Source organism: Dendropsophus ebraccatus, chromosome 2 (genome assembly GCF_027789765.1).
Source record: "Dendropsophus ebraccatus isolate aDenEbr1 chromosome 2, aDenEbr1.pat, whole genome shotgun sequence".
In the NCBI taxonomy this organism is placed as follows: domain Eukaryota; kingdom Metazoa; phylum Chordata; class Amphibia; order Anura; family Hylidae; genus Dendropsophus; species Dendropsophus ebraccatus.
Window position 1 is genome coordinate 35,438,551 of NC_091455.1, and position 20,575 is coordinate 35,459,125.

General features: G+C 43.4%; 1 protein-coding gene across 1 annotated transcript; it reads left to right on the forward strand.

Moving 5' to 3' along the window:
• The first annotated feature begins 32 nt into the window (after positions 1-32).
• On the forward strand, positions 33-15,018 carry FBXO43 (F-box protein 43). The gene is made up of 5 exons (XM_069957334.1): positions 33-324; positions 5,092-6,554; positions 9,186-9,288; positions 12,720-12,908; positions 14,678-15,018. The coding sequence occupies exons 1-5, from the start codon at positions 274-276 to the stop codon at positions 14,924-14,926; spliced, it is 2,055 nt and encodes a 684-aa protein (XP_069813435.1). The 5' UTR covers positions 33-273; the 3' UTR covers positions 14,927-15,018.
• Positions 15,019-20,575: the final 5,557 nt, after the last annotated feature.

Consider the following 20,575-nt stretch of genomic DNA (forward strand, 5'->3'; position numbering starts at 1 on the left):
TAAGCCGCGCATGCGCACTCCCGCGCCGCCTCGCGCACTGACAGTTGGGGATGGCGGGCGATTTGAACGTCAGTGAGGGAAAGCCGGCTGGGGCACGCGGCTGTCTGTTCCCATAGAGAGCGGCGGCGGGCGGGCGGGCGGCCCGGGATTGGCGTTACCATAGGGAAACCGACCATTGCTGTGACTGTAGGGGTAGTGAGGCTGAGGGTCTCGGTGCGGGGGGCTGCACCTCCTGTCTCCTGTACTGTGAGGAGCTCTCCCTAGTATCTTCCTATGGAGGCGGACTGGGAGCCTGGCTGCTGGAGCTTCCTGCCTGGACTCAAGGTATACAGCTTCATATAACCTGCAGGGCTGTGCTGGGACTTGTAGTGTCCTATACTAACCGGGGCTGTATGGATGTGTCAGAACTACAACTCCCAGAATGCCATGCGTTATAGGTGACACTGATACAGAGCATCCTCTTGGTGTCTGCCTGCTTCATATGTGATATACTGTAGTGTGGGGTATAGGACAGTATACAGTAATATACAGGCTAGTCTATAGGACAGTATACAGTGATATACAGGCTAGTCTATGGGACAGTATACAGTGATATACAGGCTAGTCTATGGGACAGTATACAGTGATATACAGGCTAGTCTATAGACAGTATACAGTAATATACAGGCTAGTCTATGGGGCAGTAATATACAGGCTAGTCTATAGGGCAGTAATATACAGGCTAGTCTATAGGACAGTATACAGTGATATACAGGCTAATCTATAGGACAGTAATATACAGGCTAGTCTATGGGACAGTAATATACAGGCTAGTCTATGGGGCAGTAATATACAGGCTAGTCTATGGGGCAGTAATATACAGGCTAGTCTATGGGACAGTAATATACAGGCTAGTCTATGGGACAGTATACAGCGATATACAGGCTAGTCTATAGGACAGCATACAGTGATATACAGGCTAGTCTATGGGGCAGTATACAGTGATATACAGGCTAGTCTATAGGACAGTATACAGTGATATACAGGCTAGTCTATAGGACAGTAATATACAGGCTAGTCTATGGGGCAGTAATATACAGGCTAATCTATAGGACAGTATACAGTGATATACAGGCTAATCTATAGGACAGTAATATACAGGCTAGTCTATGGGACAGTAATATACAGGCTAGTCTATGGGACAGTAATATACAGGCTAGTCTATGGGACAGTAATATACAGGCTAGTCTATGGGACAGTAATATACAGGCTAGTCTATGGGACAGTATACAGCGATATACAGGCTAGTCTATAGGACAGCATACAGTGATATACAGGCTAGTCTATGGGGCAGTATACAGTGATATACAGGCTAGTCTATAGGACAGTATACAGTGATATACAGGCTAGTCTATAGGACAGTAATATACAGGCTAGTCTATGGGGCAGTAATATACAGGCTAATCTATAGGACAGTATACAGTGATATACAGGCTAATCTATAGGACAGTAATATACAGGCTAGTCTATGGGGCAGTAATATACAGGCTAGTCTATGGGGCAGTAATATACAGGCTAGTCTATGGGGCAGTAATATACAGGCTAGTCTATGGGGCAGTAATATACAGGCTAGTCTATGGGGCAGTAATATACAGGCTAGTCTATGGGGCAGTAATATACAGGCTAGTCTATGGGGCAGTAATATACAGGCTAGTCTATGGGGCAGTAATATACAGGCTAGTCTATGGGGCAGTAATATACAGGCTAGTCTATGGGGCAGTAATATACAGGCTAGTCTATGGGGCAGTAATATACAGGCTAGTCTATGGGGCAGTAATATACAGGCTAGTCTATGGGGCAGTAATATACAGGCTAGTCTATGGGGCAGTAATATACAGGCTAGTCTATGGGGCAGTAATATACAGGCTAGTCTATGGGGCAGTAATATACAGGCTAGTCTATGGGGCAGTAATATACAGGCTAGTCTATGGGGCAGTATACAGTGATATACAGGCTAGTCTATGGGGCAGTAATATACAGGCTAGTCTATGGGGCAGTATACAGTGATATACAGGCTAGTCTATAGGACAGTAATATTAGTATATATGTGTGTGTGTGTGTGTGACTTCATAGACCATATACAGAACAGTTTTACACACAGCTTGCTCATGTACAGGCACCACAGCTCTGTTCTCGGTTCTCCTTCCTACATTATAGGAGTCTTCCCAGGTCTGTCAAGTTAAGGGGCCTCACTCTGTCAACCCCCCCCCCCCCCCCATATTATCTGTAAACAGGATAATATGTAATATGAAGATATCCTGTGTAATATAGAGGGGGAGACATAAGTAGTGAAGCAGTAACCTCTGTCCTCAATGTGGTGTTTTCTCTCTGGGAGAAGATTGTGTGCGCTATGGCTGCAGCAGGCTGTGTGTGTGTGTGTGTGTGTGTGCGCTATGGCTGCAGCAGGCTGTGTGTGTGTGTGTGCGCGCTATGGCTGCAGCAGGCAGTCTGTGTGTGTGTGTGTGTGTGCTATGGCTGCAGCAGGCAGTCTGTGTGTGTGTGCTATGGCTGCAGCAGGCAGTCTGTGTGTGTGTGCTATGGCTGCAGCAGGCAGTCTGTGTGCGTGCTATGGCTGCAGCAGGCAGTCTGTGTGTGTGCGTGCTATGGCTGCAGCAGGCAGTCTGTGTGTGTGCGTGCTATGGCTGCAGCAGGCAGTCTGTGTGTGCGTGCTATGGCTGCAGCAGGCAGTCTGTGTGTGTGTGTGCGCTATGGCTGCAGCAGGCAGTGTCTGTGTGCTATGGCTGCAGCATGCAGTCTGTGTGCTATGGCTGCAGCAGGCAGTCTGTGTGTGTGTGTGTGTGTGCGCTATGGCTGCAGCATGCAGTCTGTCTGTGTGTGCGCTATGGCTGCAGCAGGCAGTCAGTGTGTGTGTGTGTGTGTGTGTGTGTGTGTGTGTGTGTGTGTGTGCTATGGCTCCAGCAGGCTGTCTGTGTGTGTGTGCTATGGCTGCAGCAGGCTGTGTGCCCTTTGGCGTGACCCCTCTATATCACTATATGTAATCCCCTCTACATCATGAATATTAGTTAGGAACATAGAAGACTGTCAGCAGGAAAAGCCACCTGCTCCATCTAGTCTAGTTGTGAGTAGTTCAGGACATGGAGGCTGGAGACTGGCTGCATCCACTGCACACACAGGAGAAGCTGCTTTATATCTTTCCTTATTCCCTCAGAAGTCGCCCTGGGATCATGTAGGACATTAGGGAGAAGCTGCTGAGCCAGTGTGATAAATAACTCCCCTGGTATATGACTGGCCATTTATGAAGGAGCAGGAGTCAGAGCTGCGGCTTACCGACTCCACAGCCCTGGGTTATGCATAAGGCTGTCAATGCCCTTCATCAAGATGGAGGTTGCACTACTACTTTTTTTTACTTTAGAGGTGTATAACATCTTGATGTGTAACACAATACATGTGATACGCCTCTCTGATAAGTTATAGTTTTGTTGTATCTGGCGTCTTTGCAATCAGACTCGTCACCAACATTTCTGTTAACAGAGTAAAAATACCCATCAAAACAATATGAGGTGTTTGATATACAAGGAGGACTATGAGATTAGCAGTAATGCAGATAAACAGATAGAGGTCACTGTTTATGCAGGAAAACAACTGCTGTAATGTTCCTCATTCCTGTTATGCATGGTTAGTGAATCAAATGGATACTTGCTCTCCTTAAGGAGAGTCTGCCATAAAGACGTGTGAAAGCTTTATGGCCATTCCTGCTCCACTGGGAATTCTGGGAAGAAAGGATATGCAAAACAGCTGACACTGCTTGGGAAAAGTGGAGCCCCATCAAATCAGTGTTTCACTCCTACACTGATGGAAGGCAACAACTCTGAAGCAGCTGTCTGCTGATGGGCAGTCTTTCCTTTTGGGGAGACTGTTTGGTTTGACATTTCACCAATGTTCGAAGGTTCCTAAATGGATTGAAACGCTGATTTGAAGGGACACCACTTTTCCCAAGGGGTGAAAACTATTTTGCATATACTTCTAATTAGTGAATTTAGGCATTTCAAAATTTTTTTTACTTCCGTACAGGGATGAAAGTTTGCTTTTACTACAGACCCTATAAGAGATTACAGTGCAGTTACATCCAGTGTCTGACAGGTGATGTCTTCTCTGATCATTTTGCATCATTTTCATTTTTTTCCTCCATCCAGCTCACTGTCATGGTTTCTAAAAGCGAATGTACCATCAGGTACGTTCGTTTTTAAGTGTTGCATATGAATAGAATGGCGCAGGGAAGCCGGTGCCGCGGTGCTTCTTTTGAATTGCAGCTTGGTTCCTGTGCACAGCGCCGTTCTATTACCAAGCCTGGGCCGGTGCTCTGTAATAGACGGGCACCTTGTACCAAAAAGAACCTTGGCACCGCCTTCCCTGTGTCGGCGCTGTTCTGTTCATTTGCAACACTTGGTACATTCGGTACATCTCCACCAACATCAGTGGATGTTGGGAGAGCCCCATACACTTTATACTGATTGTGAATCTGCTGTGAGCAGTGAGTATTGCCGACAAAAGTATAAAGGGAGGGATTTATCAAACTGGTGTAAAGTAGAATTGTCTTAGTTGCCCCTAGCAACCAATCAGATTCCACCTTCATTCCTCACAGATTCTTTGAAAAATAAAAAAGTGGAATCTGGTTGCTAGTGGCAACTAAGACAATTTTTCTTTACACCAGTTTGATAAATCTCCCCCAAAGTGTTTAGGGACCTTAAGGGCATGTGCACACTATGGAATCCCAAAAGAAAACCCTTTGCGGATTCTGCATCTCGCGGACTCTGGCGTGCACGCACATTTTCACAGGTTCACAGGAACAGGTTCATTCTTTGTACGGACGGTGGGATCCGACTGTGCATAGAATGGAGTCTATGGCATGGGCAGATATGCACGCGAGCCAGTGAGAGATGTGGAATCAGAACGGGTTTTCAATCAGGATTCCGTAGTGTGCACATGCCCTTACTGCGAAACAAGTCAGTGCCTCCAATGTACCAGCTTTGTTTAATATTCCCCTTTTTCTGATTCTTTTGTATTGTAACATTTGTTCTCCATATATTACAGGCTTACAGAAGAAAGAAATCTGACATGGCATACAAAAGATGTGTTCTAGACAGTCCTGCTGTGAATAGAGCCAGTTATGTAGCAGGTGCTAAGAAGCATTTAGGCTACAGGAACAGCCTTGTGTATTCATCTCAAGACAGTGGCTACAATGATTCTCTAAAGCCTTTCAGTCCTGACTCTGAAAGTAGCAGCGATTCTTTAGAAGGTAGCACTCAATCACCAGACTATGAGAACTCTGAAAATGTAGATCCTACTCTACCATGCTCTCCTATCCGCAGAATGGTCTTGGAGCCTGGAGCTCGATCCAAGAACAGTGGTCAGGGTACAGACATATATGAAACTCCACGAGTTGCTAAGAAAGACTTCTCATTACGACGCAGACTCCTTCTTGCAAAAGCTACATCTGGTGGAAATCTGGATTTTGACGCTTATGACAGTTCAGTTGAAACTTCGGGAAGGAGGACGGCTCTTCAGAGAATTCCTAGTTTCCAGGCAGGCCTTGCTACCAATTTTGAAGATTCCCCAAGGGATGTTGCTTACAAACCAATAGCAACAAGCACTTTAAAAATGGAAAATGATTCCAGCATGTCTTGTAAAAAGTGGAGGCTAGCTTTTGCCCAGCAGAAGAGTTCCACCATAGATGACTCTAAGGGGGACACTGTTCCTTTTCCAGACATGGTAAATCTGTCTCCTGTTCAGCACTCTACCGAATCCTCAGGTAGTATTCTGAGTGTTACTGAAGGAAACATCACAGAATTACCTGCTACACCTAAGCGCAACTCTATCTCAGAGGCCCAAGAAGTTTTTCAGACTCCTATTAGCAATCTTGCTGAGCGTTTTTGCTTTAACTTATGTTCCCCAGTAGCAGACCTAGAAAATTCCATAACAGAGGACAGTGCTTTCCATTCGCTTAGCCTGAATAAGTCACAAGACTCCATAACCGATCACGAAGGCTCCTTTCAGGAGCTCATACAGAAGCCTAAAGAAACACCCAAATCAAACAACAAAAGTCGGCTGCAGAAACTGGATCGTAGAAGGTTATCCACTCTGCGTGAGCGAGGCTCGCAGTCTGAAGTCGAAGAGGATTCTAAAGAAGCGCATATCTTGAGTTCATCGTATAAGTCAAAAATGTCTAGGAGCTCTGTAACCGAAGAAAGCGAATTCAGTTTTGACAGCACAAACAATTCTCTCCTAAGAGTTGAGGATTTAACAGGCACGCCTGCCCTGCGGGTGGTGCGAGAGATGGTTTTAAGGAGCACCCGAAAGAGGGCACAACAGGCCACAATGCAAGAACTCTTGGGCAGCCTGGACTGTTCGGATGTGTCTGACGATGGTCTGACAAGACTCATTGGAAGGAAAATGGGCTTGGAACAAATAGATATTTTATCAGAATTAAAATACAGAAACTTGAAGCATATAATATCATTTATTTTTAAACTTTTGAACGTGGAAAGTATCTGCAGGTAAACTGGGAAGGGGGCAGGTGACTTTTTTTTTTTTTTTTTTCTTTTCCCCCTCTCCTCTAAATTTGTATGTTGGTTGTAGCCAATATAGAAAGTTATTGTAGCCCAGTGTCACAAAGGAAGGTTTCAGACCTAAGAGACCTACAAAAATAGATTGTGTTAAAGCGACTCCATACCCACAATCTGACCCCACCCCCCAAACCACTTGTACCTTCGGATAGCTGCTTTTAATCCAAGATCTGTCCTGGGGTCCGTTCGGCAGGGGATGCAGTTATAGTGATAAAAACTACTTTTAATCCGGCAGCGCTGTGTCTAACGGCCGGGGCTTACATTTGTTTATGCATTAGGCTGGCACAACCTCTGTCCTTCCTCCCCACCCTCCTCATCATTAGGAATACTCCAGGCAGATTGCTTGCTATTCCCCACCTGTGGCAGCCCGGCACATGGGCTGGATTGTTAATACACCTGTGCAAAGCTCAAACAGCAGTAAATGTTCCTGGATCATTCCTAATAATGAGGAGGGTGGGGAGGAAGGACATAGAGGTGGTGCCAGCCTAATGCATATACTAATGTAAGCCCCAGCCGTTAGACACAGCGCTGCCGGATTAAAAGTCGTTTTTATGACCAACTGCATCCCCTGCCGAACGGACCCCAGGACAGATCTTGGATTAAAAGCAGCTATCCGAAGGTACAAGTGGTTTGGGGGGGACAGATTGTGGGTACAGAGTCGCTTTAAAGGGAACCTGCTAGGAGCCTTTTATCAAGCACAACCAGCATGGAACAAGAATTCATCAAAGTTGGCTGCAAGAAGGGTGCCTGTCCCTAATTTATGCTGCCTGTGGTTTGTGCAGTATGATATTCCTGACAGGTTTCTTTAAACCCAACCCCCCCCTAAAAAAAAATACCCTTTTAAATAGAATACACCCTGGGTCCATGATGGTTGGATCTCCTAGGAATTAATTGATGTATTGGGACTAGAGGTGAGTGAATTTACAGTAAGTTTGGGTTTTTAAAACTGAATGCTTGGCATTTGACTCCCAGTGGTTGAAAAGGGATGCAGCCCTGGAGCTGCCTAGAAAACATTGATACAGGAATCGCAGCCCTTAAATGAGTATTATCCTTACAAAAAAAATATTATGGGTGTTCAGACCCCCACCAATTGCAAGAACCAGCGGGGGGGGGGGGGGAACCAGCGGGGGGGGGGGGGGGGGGAAAGCCCTTCCTCAGTGCATTCCACTTTGTCTTTGCAGCAATAGGAGTCTTCTGCAGCAAGATTGAGATGCGCTCAGCCATGTGCATCTCGCCACTGGTTCTAGAGATCACTGAGCCCTCAGAACACAAACTGTTCTCAGACCCCTCCCCATACAGCCCGCCTTCTTTTTCCTCTGTACATCCCTCATGCATGAAGATACTGTCTGCCCTATCATATGGGAGCCCATACAATGATTAGTTACAAGGTTGTACAGCTCTCCTGATCACACTGCCTGTCCAGATTTTCTAGTGTCCTATGAGATGCAGCTTCACACTATTTCATTCCTCCTACTTGTGACAGGGAGACTCCAATCAAGGCTGGCCTGAGCTGCATCACATAGAAATACACAAAGACCCTGTTGTAGCATATAATTCCTTATTGCTTTCTGCCCTTAGGGTAGGTTCAGACTACGGAATTCTCGTGGATAAATTCCACGGAATTCTGTCACCTGTACGCGCACACGGCCACACTCCTTTCCGCCGGCTCCATAGACACCATTCTATGGGCCTGCTGATTCCGCGCGTACAGGCGATTGCTGTGAGTCCTATGTAAGGAATTCAGAGTTAAATAAGTGGAAAGCTGGAGGTATTATAGGGGAGCCATATCAGAAGTATAGAACAAAGCAAGCTCTATAATAATAATTTTTATTTATATAGCACCAACAGGTTCTGCAGCGCTTTACAGTTCTGGTACAAATTGAGCATCAGGTAAAATACTTAAACATAGAAGCCACTACATTCTTTCTGGGCAGGGAGTTATTTTTCTGTCTCAAGGTGCAGTGATAGAAAAAAAGCATAACAAAATGAACAGGGAGACTCTGTGACTAGTTAGGGAATTCTTCTGATAATTTGGCAGAGAACCCCCATTCCTTAGCGTTAAAGGGGTTATGCAGCGCTACAAAAACATGGCCACTTTCTTTCAGAGACAACACCACTCTTGTCTCCAGTTCAGGTGTGGTTTGCAATTAAGCTCCATTCACTTCAGTGGAACAGAGTTACAAAACCTGCACCCAAACTGGAGACAAGAGTGCTGCTGTCTCTGGAAGAAAGTGGCCATGTTTTTGTAGCACTGGATTAACCCCTTTAAGGTACACTTCATATTGTTGCTGGCCATACCCATAGGTCCCTGACAGAATACAGTCTACAGTGCTGTCTCAATCCTCCACCAACAGATAATGGTGGAGATAGGGGTCAGGCAGTCAACCAAACAATATTTCAGCTGACAGTTAATGGTGTATGCCCACCTTTTTGCAGTTTTTCTGTGTACTCTTACTAGTACTGCTGATAAAAATAATCCAAATTGGCAGAGAAAAATGGATAGTTTGGTTTTTTGTGGGGCAAATGCATATTGATTATTTTTAATTTTTTTTCTTGTTCCAGCATTTGGAAAGTCAGTAAGGAATGGCGTGAAATGGTGATTCAAAATAAAGATGCTTACCAAAGGAGGAAAATATACCTAAAAAAGCTAAGAGATGAAACCGAGGTAAGAGACAACCCAGATGCAATAATGTGAGAAACGAGGCACTATTAAAATAACGGAGTGCTCAACCCTAATGATGTGAATATACCAGAACCCCAAACAACAAAACAAGACATGTCCTATTGAAATGAAATGGGTGGCACTGCACAAGGAAAAATAAAGATGGTAACTAATTCATAAAGTGCAAATAATAAATCTTCATTGGTACAAAACACAAGTGACACATGATAAAAACAATGGGGGAGATTTATCAACCAAAAAACCAGAAAATGAAAGGTGGAATCTCAGTTTCACTTTACTACACCATGTTTTATAAATCTCCCCCAATTAGCATACAAGGGACCGTGTATAGTAACCCAGAACACAGATATAAAGAAGTAGAGACCCCTTCTGGCACTGGTTGTAATTTTAATAGTCCTAGTTATGTACAATAAGGGTATAAACCCACACACCGTATACGCAGCGTATTTACTGCTGCAATACGCAACAAATACGCAGCAGATTAGATCTAAATAACTGAACACAGCATCAAATCTAAACCATCAAATCTGCTGCGTATTTGTTGCATATCTGCTGCGTATACGGTGTGTGGGTTTGTACCCTAACACATATACAAAGTCTGCAGGACTCCACCATACAAGACACTACCAGTACTGCTCTAATGTATGGGGGATGAGTATTAAAGTCACAAAATCCGGGTTCTGGTAGCAAGCTAAACACCAATAGAGAAACAACTGAACCTCTAATATATTACAATGTATATAAATTTTATTGTTAAAATTACAATACAATAACAAAATAATGAATAAATACACAATGAACCATGGCTGAAAAAATGTCAAAAACAACGAACATACAATGAGTGGACTGCTGCAGATGGACACAAGTAAATAAATAAATACATGATAAACTGAAGTAATAAATACAACACAGAAAAGCTATGACCAAATAGTAATGTAAGTAACCAAATAAGTAAAGTGCTATAGAAAGTTCATAGGGCTCAAATTATGTAGAGCTACTAAAGTGTCATACCAATAGTAATAGGAAATCCAAGTGTCCACCGGCGGTATGACACTTTAGTAGCTCTACATTATTTGAGCCCTATGAACTTTCTATAGCACTTTACTTATTTGGTTACTTACATTACTATTTGTTCATAGTTTTTCTGTGTTGTATTTATTACTTCAGTTTATCATTTATTTATTTACTTGTGTCCATCTGCAGCAGTCCACTCATTGTATGTTCGTTGTTTTTGAAATTTTTTTCAGCCATGGTTCATTGTGTATTTATTCATTATTTTGTTATTGTATTGTAATTTTAACAATAAAATTTATATATATTGTAATATATTAGAGGTTCAGTTGTTTCTCTATTGGTGTCTAGTTATGTACAATAAATAACAAAGTATTGTAAACTCTGTGATAGTCCAAACTATATAAATGTAAAAGCAAGAAGTGGCAGAGAAATATATAAAAAAAATATATAACTGGTATTGCCAAAATGTCTGTGTGTCTTGGGCACCGTGGTTACTATACATAGTCCCTTTGTATGCTTTTCTAATTGTTTTTATTATGTGTCTTTTACTTGTCTTTTGTACCAATAAAAGATTTATTATTTGCACCTCGGATTAGTTGCAATCTTTTTTTTTTTTTTTCTTGTGAAGTGTCACCCGTTTCTATATATGTCTTGTTTCGTTTGGGGTTGAGGTAAGCGACAACTTGTTTAACGGTAAAAAACCTGCATAGGGATTAGGGAATTTAGTGAAGTGGACAGTGGGGCTCATGCTATGTAAGATAATGCAGTGCGTTTGTTATAACTGTTCTTATTACAGCTGGCATAATTCTCAGGTTATCTACAAACATATGAAACATCATGACCGTAACTGTCCAATTACACTGAGCGATTATTATAATATTGTATGCATTCAGCTGATGGACAAGCAAATGCTAATCAATCCAGCTGATTTTTTGTGTTTTGCCCTGCTTGAAAACCATTGTCGGCTGTACACCTCCCCATGTAGTAGATGTGCAGCCAACGAAGAAATGAAGGGCCGCTTAAATAATCTTCCCCCCCCCCCCCCCCTATAATGGCTGTTCTGGGCACACTTTATAGAATCTATAAATTTGACAGATGGGGACCAGCTGACAAATGGGGCAAAAGCAATCAGCTGAGCGCCATGCCTCTTGATTTCTACCTGTCCTCCAAAAGCCAAGTACACATGGATTCATAGAAGTTATTCATAGACTTTCTATGAATCTATGTGAAACTGTCTCTCTCCGATGAGAACAGAAAAAAAGCGGGAACAGCATTTAGCTGATTGCTTTTTGCCCCATGACCTGGTTGGACTTTGTCAAAATGATATATACACCGAACTGGTGCAACCCGAGCAAATCTTGAAGACTGGAATGAGACGTTCAGATTATGGAAGTTATGTTTAGATTTTGGAAGGATGTAGAGGTCATGTGAGATGGTACAGAGATGAGCAAGGAGATGTTGGAAGGTTCAGCACTGTGGAGAGCTTTGTGGGCGATATTTTATTGTAGTGGGTAACCAGTGCAATGACTGACACATAGGGTAGGCATCAGCATTATGGCTGTAGAGCAGTGCTTCTCAATTCCAGTCCTCGGGCCTCACCAACAGGTCATGTGTTGAGGATTTCTCATACAAAGGACACCTGTGATACCTGGTGCACTGACTATAATTATCACCTGTGACATACGAAGGAAATCCTCAAAACACGAGCTGTTGGTGAGGCCTGAGGACTGGAATTGAGAAGCACTGCTGTAGAGGTAGGTGAGCCTGGCTGCATTTGGGATGGAGGGGGAGCTTAGAGAAGGGAAGGCTGAAAATGGGAATAGTTTCAGATGTTTCAAATGTAAGAGGATAGATCCTGGAGAGGTTTTTAAGGTGCGGGTGATGGCATAATTGTAAAAATAGAATTGTGATGACTAGCCGTGGGCTTATGTGCACTCTTGTGACCGTATTGCAGCAGGAAATCACACTTTGCTCAGGTGAAGTTACACTAAATGACCAAAAATGCCTCTGAGCAAAGTTTTACATCTTAACTAGATGAGTGAACCTGGAGCCGGCTCGAGGCGATCCGAACCCGAACGTTCGGCATTTGATTAGCGGTGGCTGCTGAAGGTGGAAAAAGCCCTAAGGCTATGTGGAAATCATGGATATAGTCATTGGCTGTATCCATGTTTTCCAGACATCCTTAGAGCTTTATCCAAGTTCAGCAGCCCCAGCTAATCAAATGCCGAACGTTCGGGTTCGGATCGACTCTAACCCGTACCCGGTTCGCTCATTTCATCTTCACCATTCTGAAGACCTAATGAAGAAAGTGATTAAAAAAATAATCCCTTGCCTTTAGGTATAAATACAGTAGCACCATCCAAAAATCTAATCTCTGACAACTGTTTTAACCTCTCTAGGAAGGATTGATATTCTCATCTGAAGATGCTGCAACCAGACTAAATCTCCTTAACAGATCTGCTCTGAAATCTGTTCAAGCACAAGCCAGACCTGGATGTCACACCCCAACCTCTTCATGTGGGTTTTTAACACCAAAAAACTCTGTACAAGTTCTCCAGTCTGCAAGCAAACAGCAAGAGTACATCAAGGTTAGCCTACTGATCCCCCCCCCCCCCCCCCAATCCCCACACATCATAAAATATGCTGAGGAACCTGCAGACTCACAAACAAGTTTTCTCTACGGGTATCTTCACACGAACGGTCTCGCAGCGAGATTCTCGCTGTGAGTCCGTCAGGTCCTGGCAGTTCCCACAAACTATATACTCGCTGCTGTCTGAACGACCGCAGAGAGTATGTAATTCTGCTGCCCTTAACCCCTTCTGCTCCCCCGCTGTAAGCATACATTACCTCTCCTCGCTGCACGAGTCCGGCGTCCTGCTCTCCCGTCCGGCCAATTAGTGTGTTGCCCAGCCGGTAATGTATGCTTACAGCGGGGGAGCCGGACGGGAGCAGAAGGGGTTAAGGTATATAGTTATATAGTTTGTGGGAACTGCCAGGACCTGCCGGACTCACAGCGAGCATCTCGCTGCGAGACCGTTCGTGTGAATATACCTTACCACTGACAATAAAATGGCTATTTAAACGAACTCCCTCCCCAAAAGATGTTGGACAATGAGTTAAAGGGGTCATCAATTATTAGAAAAACATGGCTTCTCTTTTCCAAAAACACTGCCACACCTGTAAACGGATCACGTGATGTTAAAGCTCACCCATGTTCACTTCACTGGAGCTTCCAGAATTTGAAACAAAGGTGGCATTGCTTCATGAAGAAAGTGTTTGTGTGTTTGTGTGTTTGTGTGTTTGTGTGTTTGTGTGTTTGTGTGTTTGTGTGTTTGTGTGTTTGTGTGTTTGTGTGTTTGTGTGTTTGTGTGTTTGTGTGTTTGTGTGTTTGTGTGTTTGTGTGTTTGTGTGTTTGTGTGTTTGTGTGTTATTGCAGCTGAGTTCCATTTTAGCAGATGGAGCAGAGTTGTAATACCACACACAACCTTATGAAATGAGTGGTGCTGTTTCTGGAAGAAAACATATTTTTTTTCTTTCTAATTTTAACTGAAATACCGCAGTACAAATTAAGAACAGGCAGGACAATGTTTTTTTGTTTTTTTTTAAATGGAGCAGCCATGGTATGCTTCTAATCATGGACTTACCCTTTAAAGTGTACCTGTCGTTGTAAAAAAAACTTTTGACAAGTAAAGTTTTGATTGCTACAGGTCTGAACACTCAGACCCAGATCAATCGGCAGAGAGAGCGGGGAGAGGACCGCAGCTGCAGAGCGTCCACTGTCTGCTCAGACCTGTAGCATTTGGAAGATATAACATGTGAAAAGTCTTTTTTTATAACAGGTAAACTTTAAGCATAGCCCATTTATCTTTTAGCTTGTTGCTTGGAGGAACAAATGTTTATGCATACCGTATTTTCCAGCGTATAAGACAACGCCTGACTTTTAAGAAGATTGTCAGGGGTTTGCCTTATATGCCAAATGTTAACCCCTGCCTGACCTGAACAGGGTTTACTAGCTGGAGCCCTGCTGTGGTCAGGCAGAGGTTACTGGAGCTAAAGGAAGAAAAAAAACAACCAACTCACCTGTGACCCATTCCTGCGTGTCTCCTGTCCTGTTCCTGGCGCAAGCAGTGTGGCGTACACAGCCTGTGCCGGAGGTCCCCGAAGCTCTCCCGGGCAGCCGAGCATCTGATCGGAGAAGCTTGGCTGTCGGGAAACCTTCAGGAGGAAGACTTCAGGGACTTCCGGAGCCTCTATCCTTACCTGAAATGTCTTGACAGTGACTTTTGGGATATGCTATAAATTAAACTTGCCGTTTAATCTTAATGATCACTTAATATAACTTTTTCTCTGTCTGCAGATTGCAAAAACTTTATTCACAGATGAAGCTTTGAAACCGTGTCCACAGTGCCAGTACCCTGCAAAGTATCAGCAACTCAAAAAGCGGGGCAAGTGCAGTAGAAAAGACTGTGGCTTTGACTTTTGCATCCTTTGCTTGTGCGCTTTTCATGGCTCTAAGGAGTGTAGCGGTGGATCAGGAAAACGCGTGCATAAGAAAGATGTACTCCCTGGAAGTGCCCAGAGCAAGCGCAACTTGAAGAGGCTCTGATTATTCTTTACATTCCTACCTCTGTACAGACTGCTATAAGCTCTTTAGCATTTTATCTAACAAGGTTTGCCTATTTTGCACATAGACATGACTGATCGGATTAAAGTGCATTTATATGGGTATGGATATTGCTGCATAACAGGGCAGAATGTATTGCAACGCTGGAAATGTGTTGCAGTTGTAGCACTTATTGCCACTGGTTTACCTCTAGACTCCCAAGTGTTAGACTGTGTCTTATATTTTTTCTATCACTTAATGTTTTATTGTATATAAATTATCTTACAGAATGTCTTGTAACTTATTTTTAATTTATTCTAGTTCTGTTTTTGATACAATTTTTAAATAAACTTTTAAGACTTTGTATTTTGTTTTACTGTTCTCTATGCATTTGGAATCTATATTCTGTAAGTGTCTTTCCTTGTTGCTGCTTTCTCACAAATTAAATCCATGTTTATTGGTGCTATAGTGACTTGGTTTGTATTTCAATGGTGTGAATAAGACCTAGATATGGTTTTGCAGCTAACGGACTGGGGGGACCTCTCAACTGCAAAGACTAGAGGTTAGCAAACTTAAGGTGATTTACAGACAATCGCAGTCCCGGACAGTGATTGGCTGAGCGGCTGGTCAACTCAGACAGACTGCTCTGAAGCCGCAGCAAGCAGGTCTGGGATGTACACAGAAGGGGAGATATTTACTGTTTACCGTACATTACTATTACGTGGAGCAATGTGCAGTCGGCGGCCAATGATTTTAGGTCTGTGCCTAAGATATGATCAGGTGATAGTTTCATCGGCTGATTGTTGTCTCTATTACACAGAGTGATAATCAGCCGAATCAGTCTGATTATAGCTCCATGTTATAGGGCCTTTACAGTAAGTTTGACCAAACCCCATCGCTTAACCATTGAATTCTACCTGAAAAATCTGGATGCAGCCCTAGAGGATGTATGGCTGTAGCCATGTTTTCCAGGCAGCTGGTTTCAATGGTCAATCAGGTTTGGCCACACTAATGGTGCGTTTACACAGACAGATTTATCTGACAGATTTTGGAAGCCAAAGCCAGGAATGGATTTGAAAAGAGAAGAAATTCCAGTCTTTCCTTTATGACCTGATCTCTGTTTAAAGTCTGTTCCTGGTTTTGGCTTTAAAAATCTGTCAGATAAATCTCTGTACGCTCGCTCATCTTTAATTGAGACCTATGTCGATTTCTTATCTGCTGTATACATAGATTTTTAAGCAGTTTACCTTGTACAAAACCGATATGTATACAGCAGATAAGAAATCGACATAGGTCTCAATTAAAGATGAGCGAGCGTACAGTAATGGTGCGTTTACACAGATTTATCTGACAGATTTTTGAAGCCAAAACCAGGAACAGACTTTAAACAGAGATCAGGTCATAAAGGAAAGACTGGAATTTCTTCTCTTTTCAAATCCATTCCTGGCTTTGGCTTCCAAAATCTGCCAGATAAATCTGTGTAAACGCACCATTACTGTACGCTCGCTCATCTTTAATTGAGACCTATGTCTATTTCTTATCTGCTGTATACATATCTGTTTTGCACAAGGTAAACTGCTTAAAAATCTGATTATCAATGAACCATTTTGTTCTCAATTTCATGCCACTTCAATTATGTTCATCCATGTAAAAATAAACCTACCAATTCAAAAATAGTTCCATCTCTTCTCACGATCACATGAAGATCATGGTCCCAGTAATCAAAACTAGAGATGAGGAATTCCCAGTAAAAACAAAACCCTTTGCAGAGAACAATCCCTTTTATCAGCCAGCTTCTTCTGAATTCCGTGCCGTTCAACTCTGGGTGCTGGGAAAAGCTATCCAGTCCTGGGAAACTGGGAGAAGTTTCAGAAGACTGCATCCAGCTTTTCCCACCACCCGGAGAGGAGGAGTTTTTGTTTTTACTGTAAATTCACTCCTCTCTACTTGAAACCACGAAAATGGAATCCAATTTTGGAGGACGGTCCCTGACTCCTTTTGAGCATGATTATGTAAGCTCTTTGAAAGTGTAATCGCACTCCCAAGTGCAGCTATGCGTGTCTTGGATGTTAATTGCTGAGATGATTGTTACCTGAAGTGCTGGTTATGGAGTGAATTAAACTAAACGAAGGCCGGCCACATGGCTGGTAATATGAAGAGGTGAGCAAAGTTTACAGCAAGTTCAGCAGAATCCAAACCTGATCACTCAGCCATTAGATCCAACTACCTGGAAAAGATGGATGCAGTCCTAGAGCTGCCTGGAATACATGGATACAGTCTCCCAGGGCTGTATTCATATTCTCCAAGCAGTGTTATTCAGCAGCCAAGTGACTAAAGAGGTTATCCAGTGCTACAAAAACATGGCCACTTTTCCCTTTTCCGGTCTCCAGATTGGGTGGGGTTTCAAACTCTGTTCCATTAAAGTAAATGGAGCTTAATTGCAAACCGCACCTGACCTGGAGACAAGAGAGGGAGGAAAAGTGGACATATTTTTGTAGAGCTGGATAACCCCTTTAAGCTTAGGTTTTGGATGAACTCTCTAAGTTCCCTCATCTCATTATATGCTGATTGTACAGTACATTATGTTTTGACAAACTTTTCAAGTACCTGTTCTCAGGTGACAAAAATCCACCATGACACAATTATCCCATCCATGTAAAGGCCCTATTCCACGGAACTTTTTCGAACGATTATCGTTCATAAAATCGATCAAACAACCACTCATTAACGATATTCGTTCTGTGGAATAGCTGTAAATGAGCGAACGACGACAGCGAAATTGTCAACATGTAAAAAAAAAAAAATCGTTGGTCTTTCAACAATAATTCGCTAATTTTTTTGTTGAATAAAAAAATCTTTCAGTCGTTTTTGAAATGTCTACCTACATTTCCCCACGTTTTAAACGACCATGTAACAATGTAACGACCGCAAAAAAAATCGTTACACTACAGATATCGTTCACGTTCCCACACGTATTATGTGTTATCGTTCGCTTAAAAAAAAATCATTAAGTGCTCGTTAACGAGCGGTCATTGGAGCTAGTCTATGAATGATAATCGTTCAGTGAAATAGGGCTATAAGTCTATGAGCCTACAAGGTCGGAAAAAGTGGCTGGCTGAGAAGCGGATCTGCTGCCGTGTTCTCTCCAGATCACTTTGGGGCTCAGCAGTGAGACCAGCTGTGATCAATGACTTTTGACATGTCAAGTTATTTTTGATAGTGACTTAAAAAAAAACAAAAAACAACTCCTCCCATTGGAAAAGAGATCCTATGTTATGTATTCTTGGAGAAAATAACATCCTCTTTTAATATTTAATGCATTCTTACAAGATAAAGGAAGGACTTCTGGAAACTAATCAATGTTTAAAGAAAAGGGAAATGGTACTTGTAGTTACTGATCATGTTCTACTTACAGTGGTAACAATATCTTCTCCAGGTCAGAATATGGTGACTCGGATGACATAGCATGCAGCGTCTGACACGTACATGGCCTGTGGCAAAGGATGATAAATTGTGGTGCTATACTCATAAATATTACCTCTGCCCATAAAATGGCTCCCATTACATTGCAATAACGTGCACTTAAATAAGTAATGCAGCCACTCCCTATATGTGACATTAGCCCTGCATAGGAGTAAAGGGGGCTATTCCACAATTAGGTGTTAGTTTCTAGGTTGGATCCAGTGAAGCATTATATTGTTTTAATTAGAATAAGTTAAAACCATACTGTATATTTCTGTACATGTTATGGCACTATAAAAAATGTGATGCCCACCTTGTGTCCAAGTGCTGGTGGTCAAACCTGCTGCCCATATCCTCTTATATGAGGGATTTATGCTAATGTGCAGACCAGTGAGAAATAATTTGAAGGGTTTTTTTTTTAAGAGCAGTGGACATAAAAGATGGGCATTAAATGAACATTAGGGGGCGCCCTAACAATATATAACACCATCTAGATACAGGAGTGATATTATTGGCTATACAGGCATGATGTGTATTGCAGTTTTGCAACTGGGGTGCGGTACACCTCCGGTGTGGAGGCGACACGGCCGGTCACTTGCTAGATGGTGACGTGTGACACCAGTTCTATGCTGGTTGACCGAGATATAGCCGAGCCCAGTTATGTTATGTTGTGACACCAGTGCCGGTTGGGCACACAGGTATGGTGGCACACCTGCTTTTATTTTAAAGGGCCGGTTATACCTTGTTCCCCTGTGGACAGTGACCTGCCAAGTTGTTGCAGGGTCCATTGGGCTCTTACGGTGGTCCAGAGTGGAATAGTGACCCACCCGGAGTATTGGTACTGCCACCCACAGAAAGGGGAGATGACCCAAGGAGTGTGTGTGTACTGTGTCGGTGCTTGAAGAGGAATCACAGTCTCTTTATCATAAATAAAATCTGTTTTACTCCGAGGATACTTGTATGCAGCAGATCATACAGCTTGGCATTGATATAAGACATTTCACTTGGTAAGACACTTGATAGCTTAGGATCCAGATCTGTAGTGAGGCATAGAGAGTGGTACAGTCGTGCTGACTGGGTTGCGCGCTGAGAGGTTTTAGAATCAGAAGAGTAGAGAGGAGGATGTTGTGAGAGTCCCGACCCAAGTAGTACTGTGCTCTGCCGGGATGTCAGAGGTAGAAATAGAAGAATACTTGAAAAGAGTGAGAGAGAGAGAATACTTGTGCCTATGTTTTTTTTTTTTGTAAATCAAGCTTTTATTAGAAGACATTTCGTTACAACAAAGCAGAAAAAGAGCAGAATAATGGTAGACAAATCAGAATCCGGTAGGCAATAGGCACTCAAATAGCGAACAGTCCAGGAGAAGAAAAATCTACGGTGTCCATTGTAATAAGAAGTATATTGGGACATTTCCGCCTACCGAAACCGGAGACGTGGGTTTTTGCGTCCAGTATTTGCTGCAGAATCATAACAGAATCGCCCACTTAGGCGGCTAACAAACCAAAACAAGTCTTCAAGGGAGAGAAGAAAGAGAAGGACAGTATAAAAAGAAGGAGCAAGTAGACATGAAGGGGGTAGAAGAAGAAAGAGGAGAAGTGAGAAGGAGGGGGTAGGGGAAGAGGGAGGATAAGGGAGGGATATGCGGGAACAGGGGAGGTGGCCATGACATCCCAAATGCAGAAGCATTATCATCCAAGACCGGGGCCAGGAAGAGGGCTGACCCTCATCCGAGCAGCTCACGTGAGCCATCTCGCAAGGGCAGAGCTGGTTTTGAAAGTCAACCACGGAAGCCAGGTGCGGTCCACCTTTTTGCTGCGGCCGTGCTCCTCTGCCGTCAAAGTCCATCTCAGCAAGCCACTCAGCAATGGAGGGAGCCGCCGTGGACTTCCAATGCCTGGGGATAACAGCTCTGGCAGCCGTCAGAAAATGACGGAGCAGGCCTTTCTTGGCGGCCGAGGCAGGTCCCGGGACCAGGGAGAGCAGAGCAAGAGCAGGAGAGGAAACCAACGTCCTGTCTGTAACCATGGTATAAATTTCAAAGACTGCATCCCAGAAGGGGCGCAGGACAGGGCAGTCCCACCATATGTGAAGCATAGATCCCACGGCTGCGGTGCAGCGCCAGCACGTATCGGGTACATCCGGGTAGAACCTGTGAAGCAGTGAGGGACAACGGTACCATCGGGTAAGTAT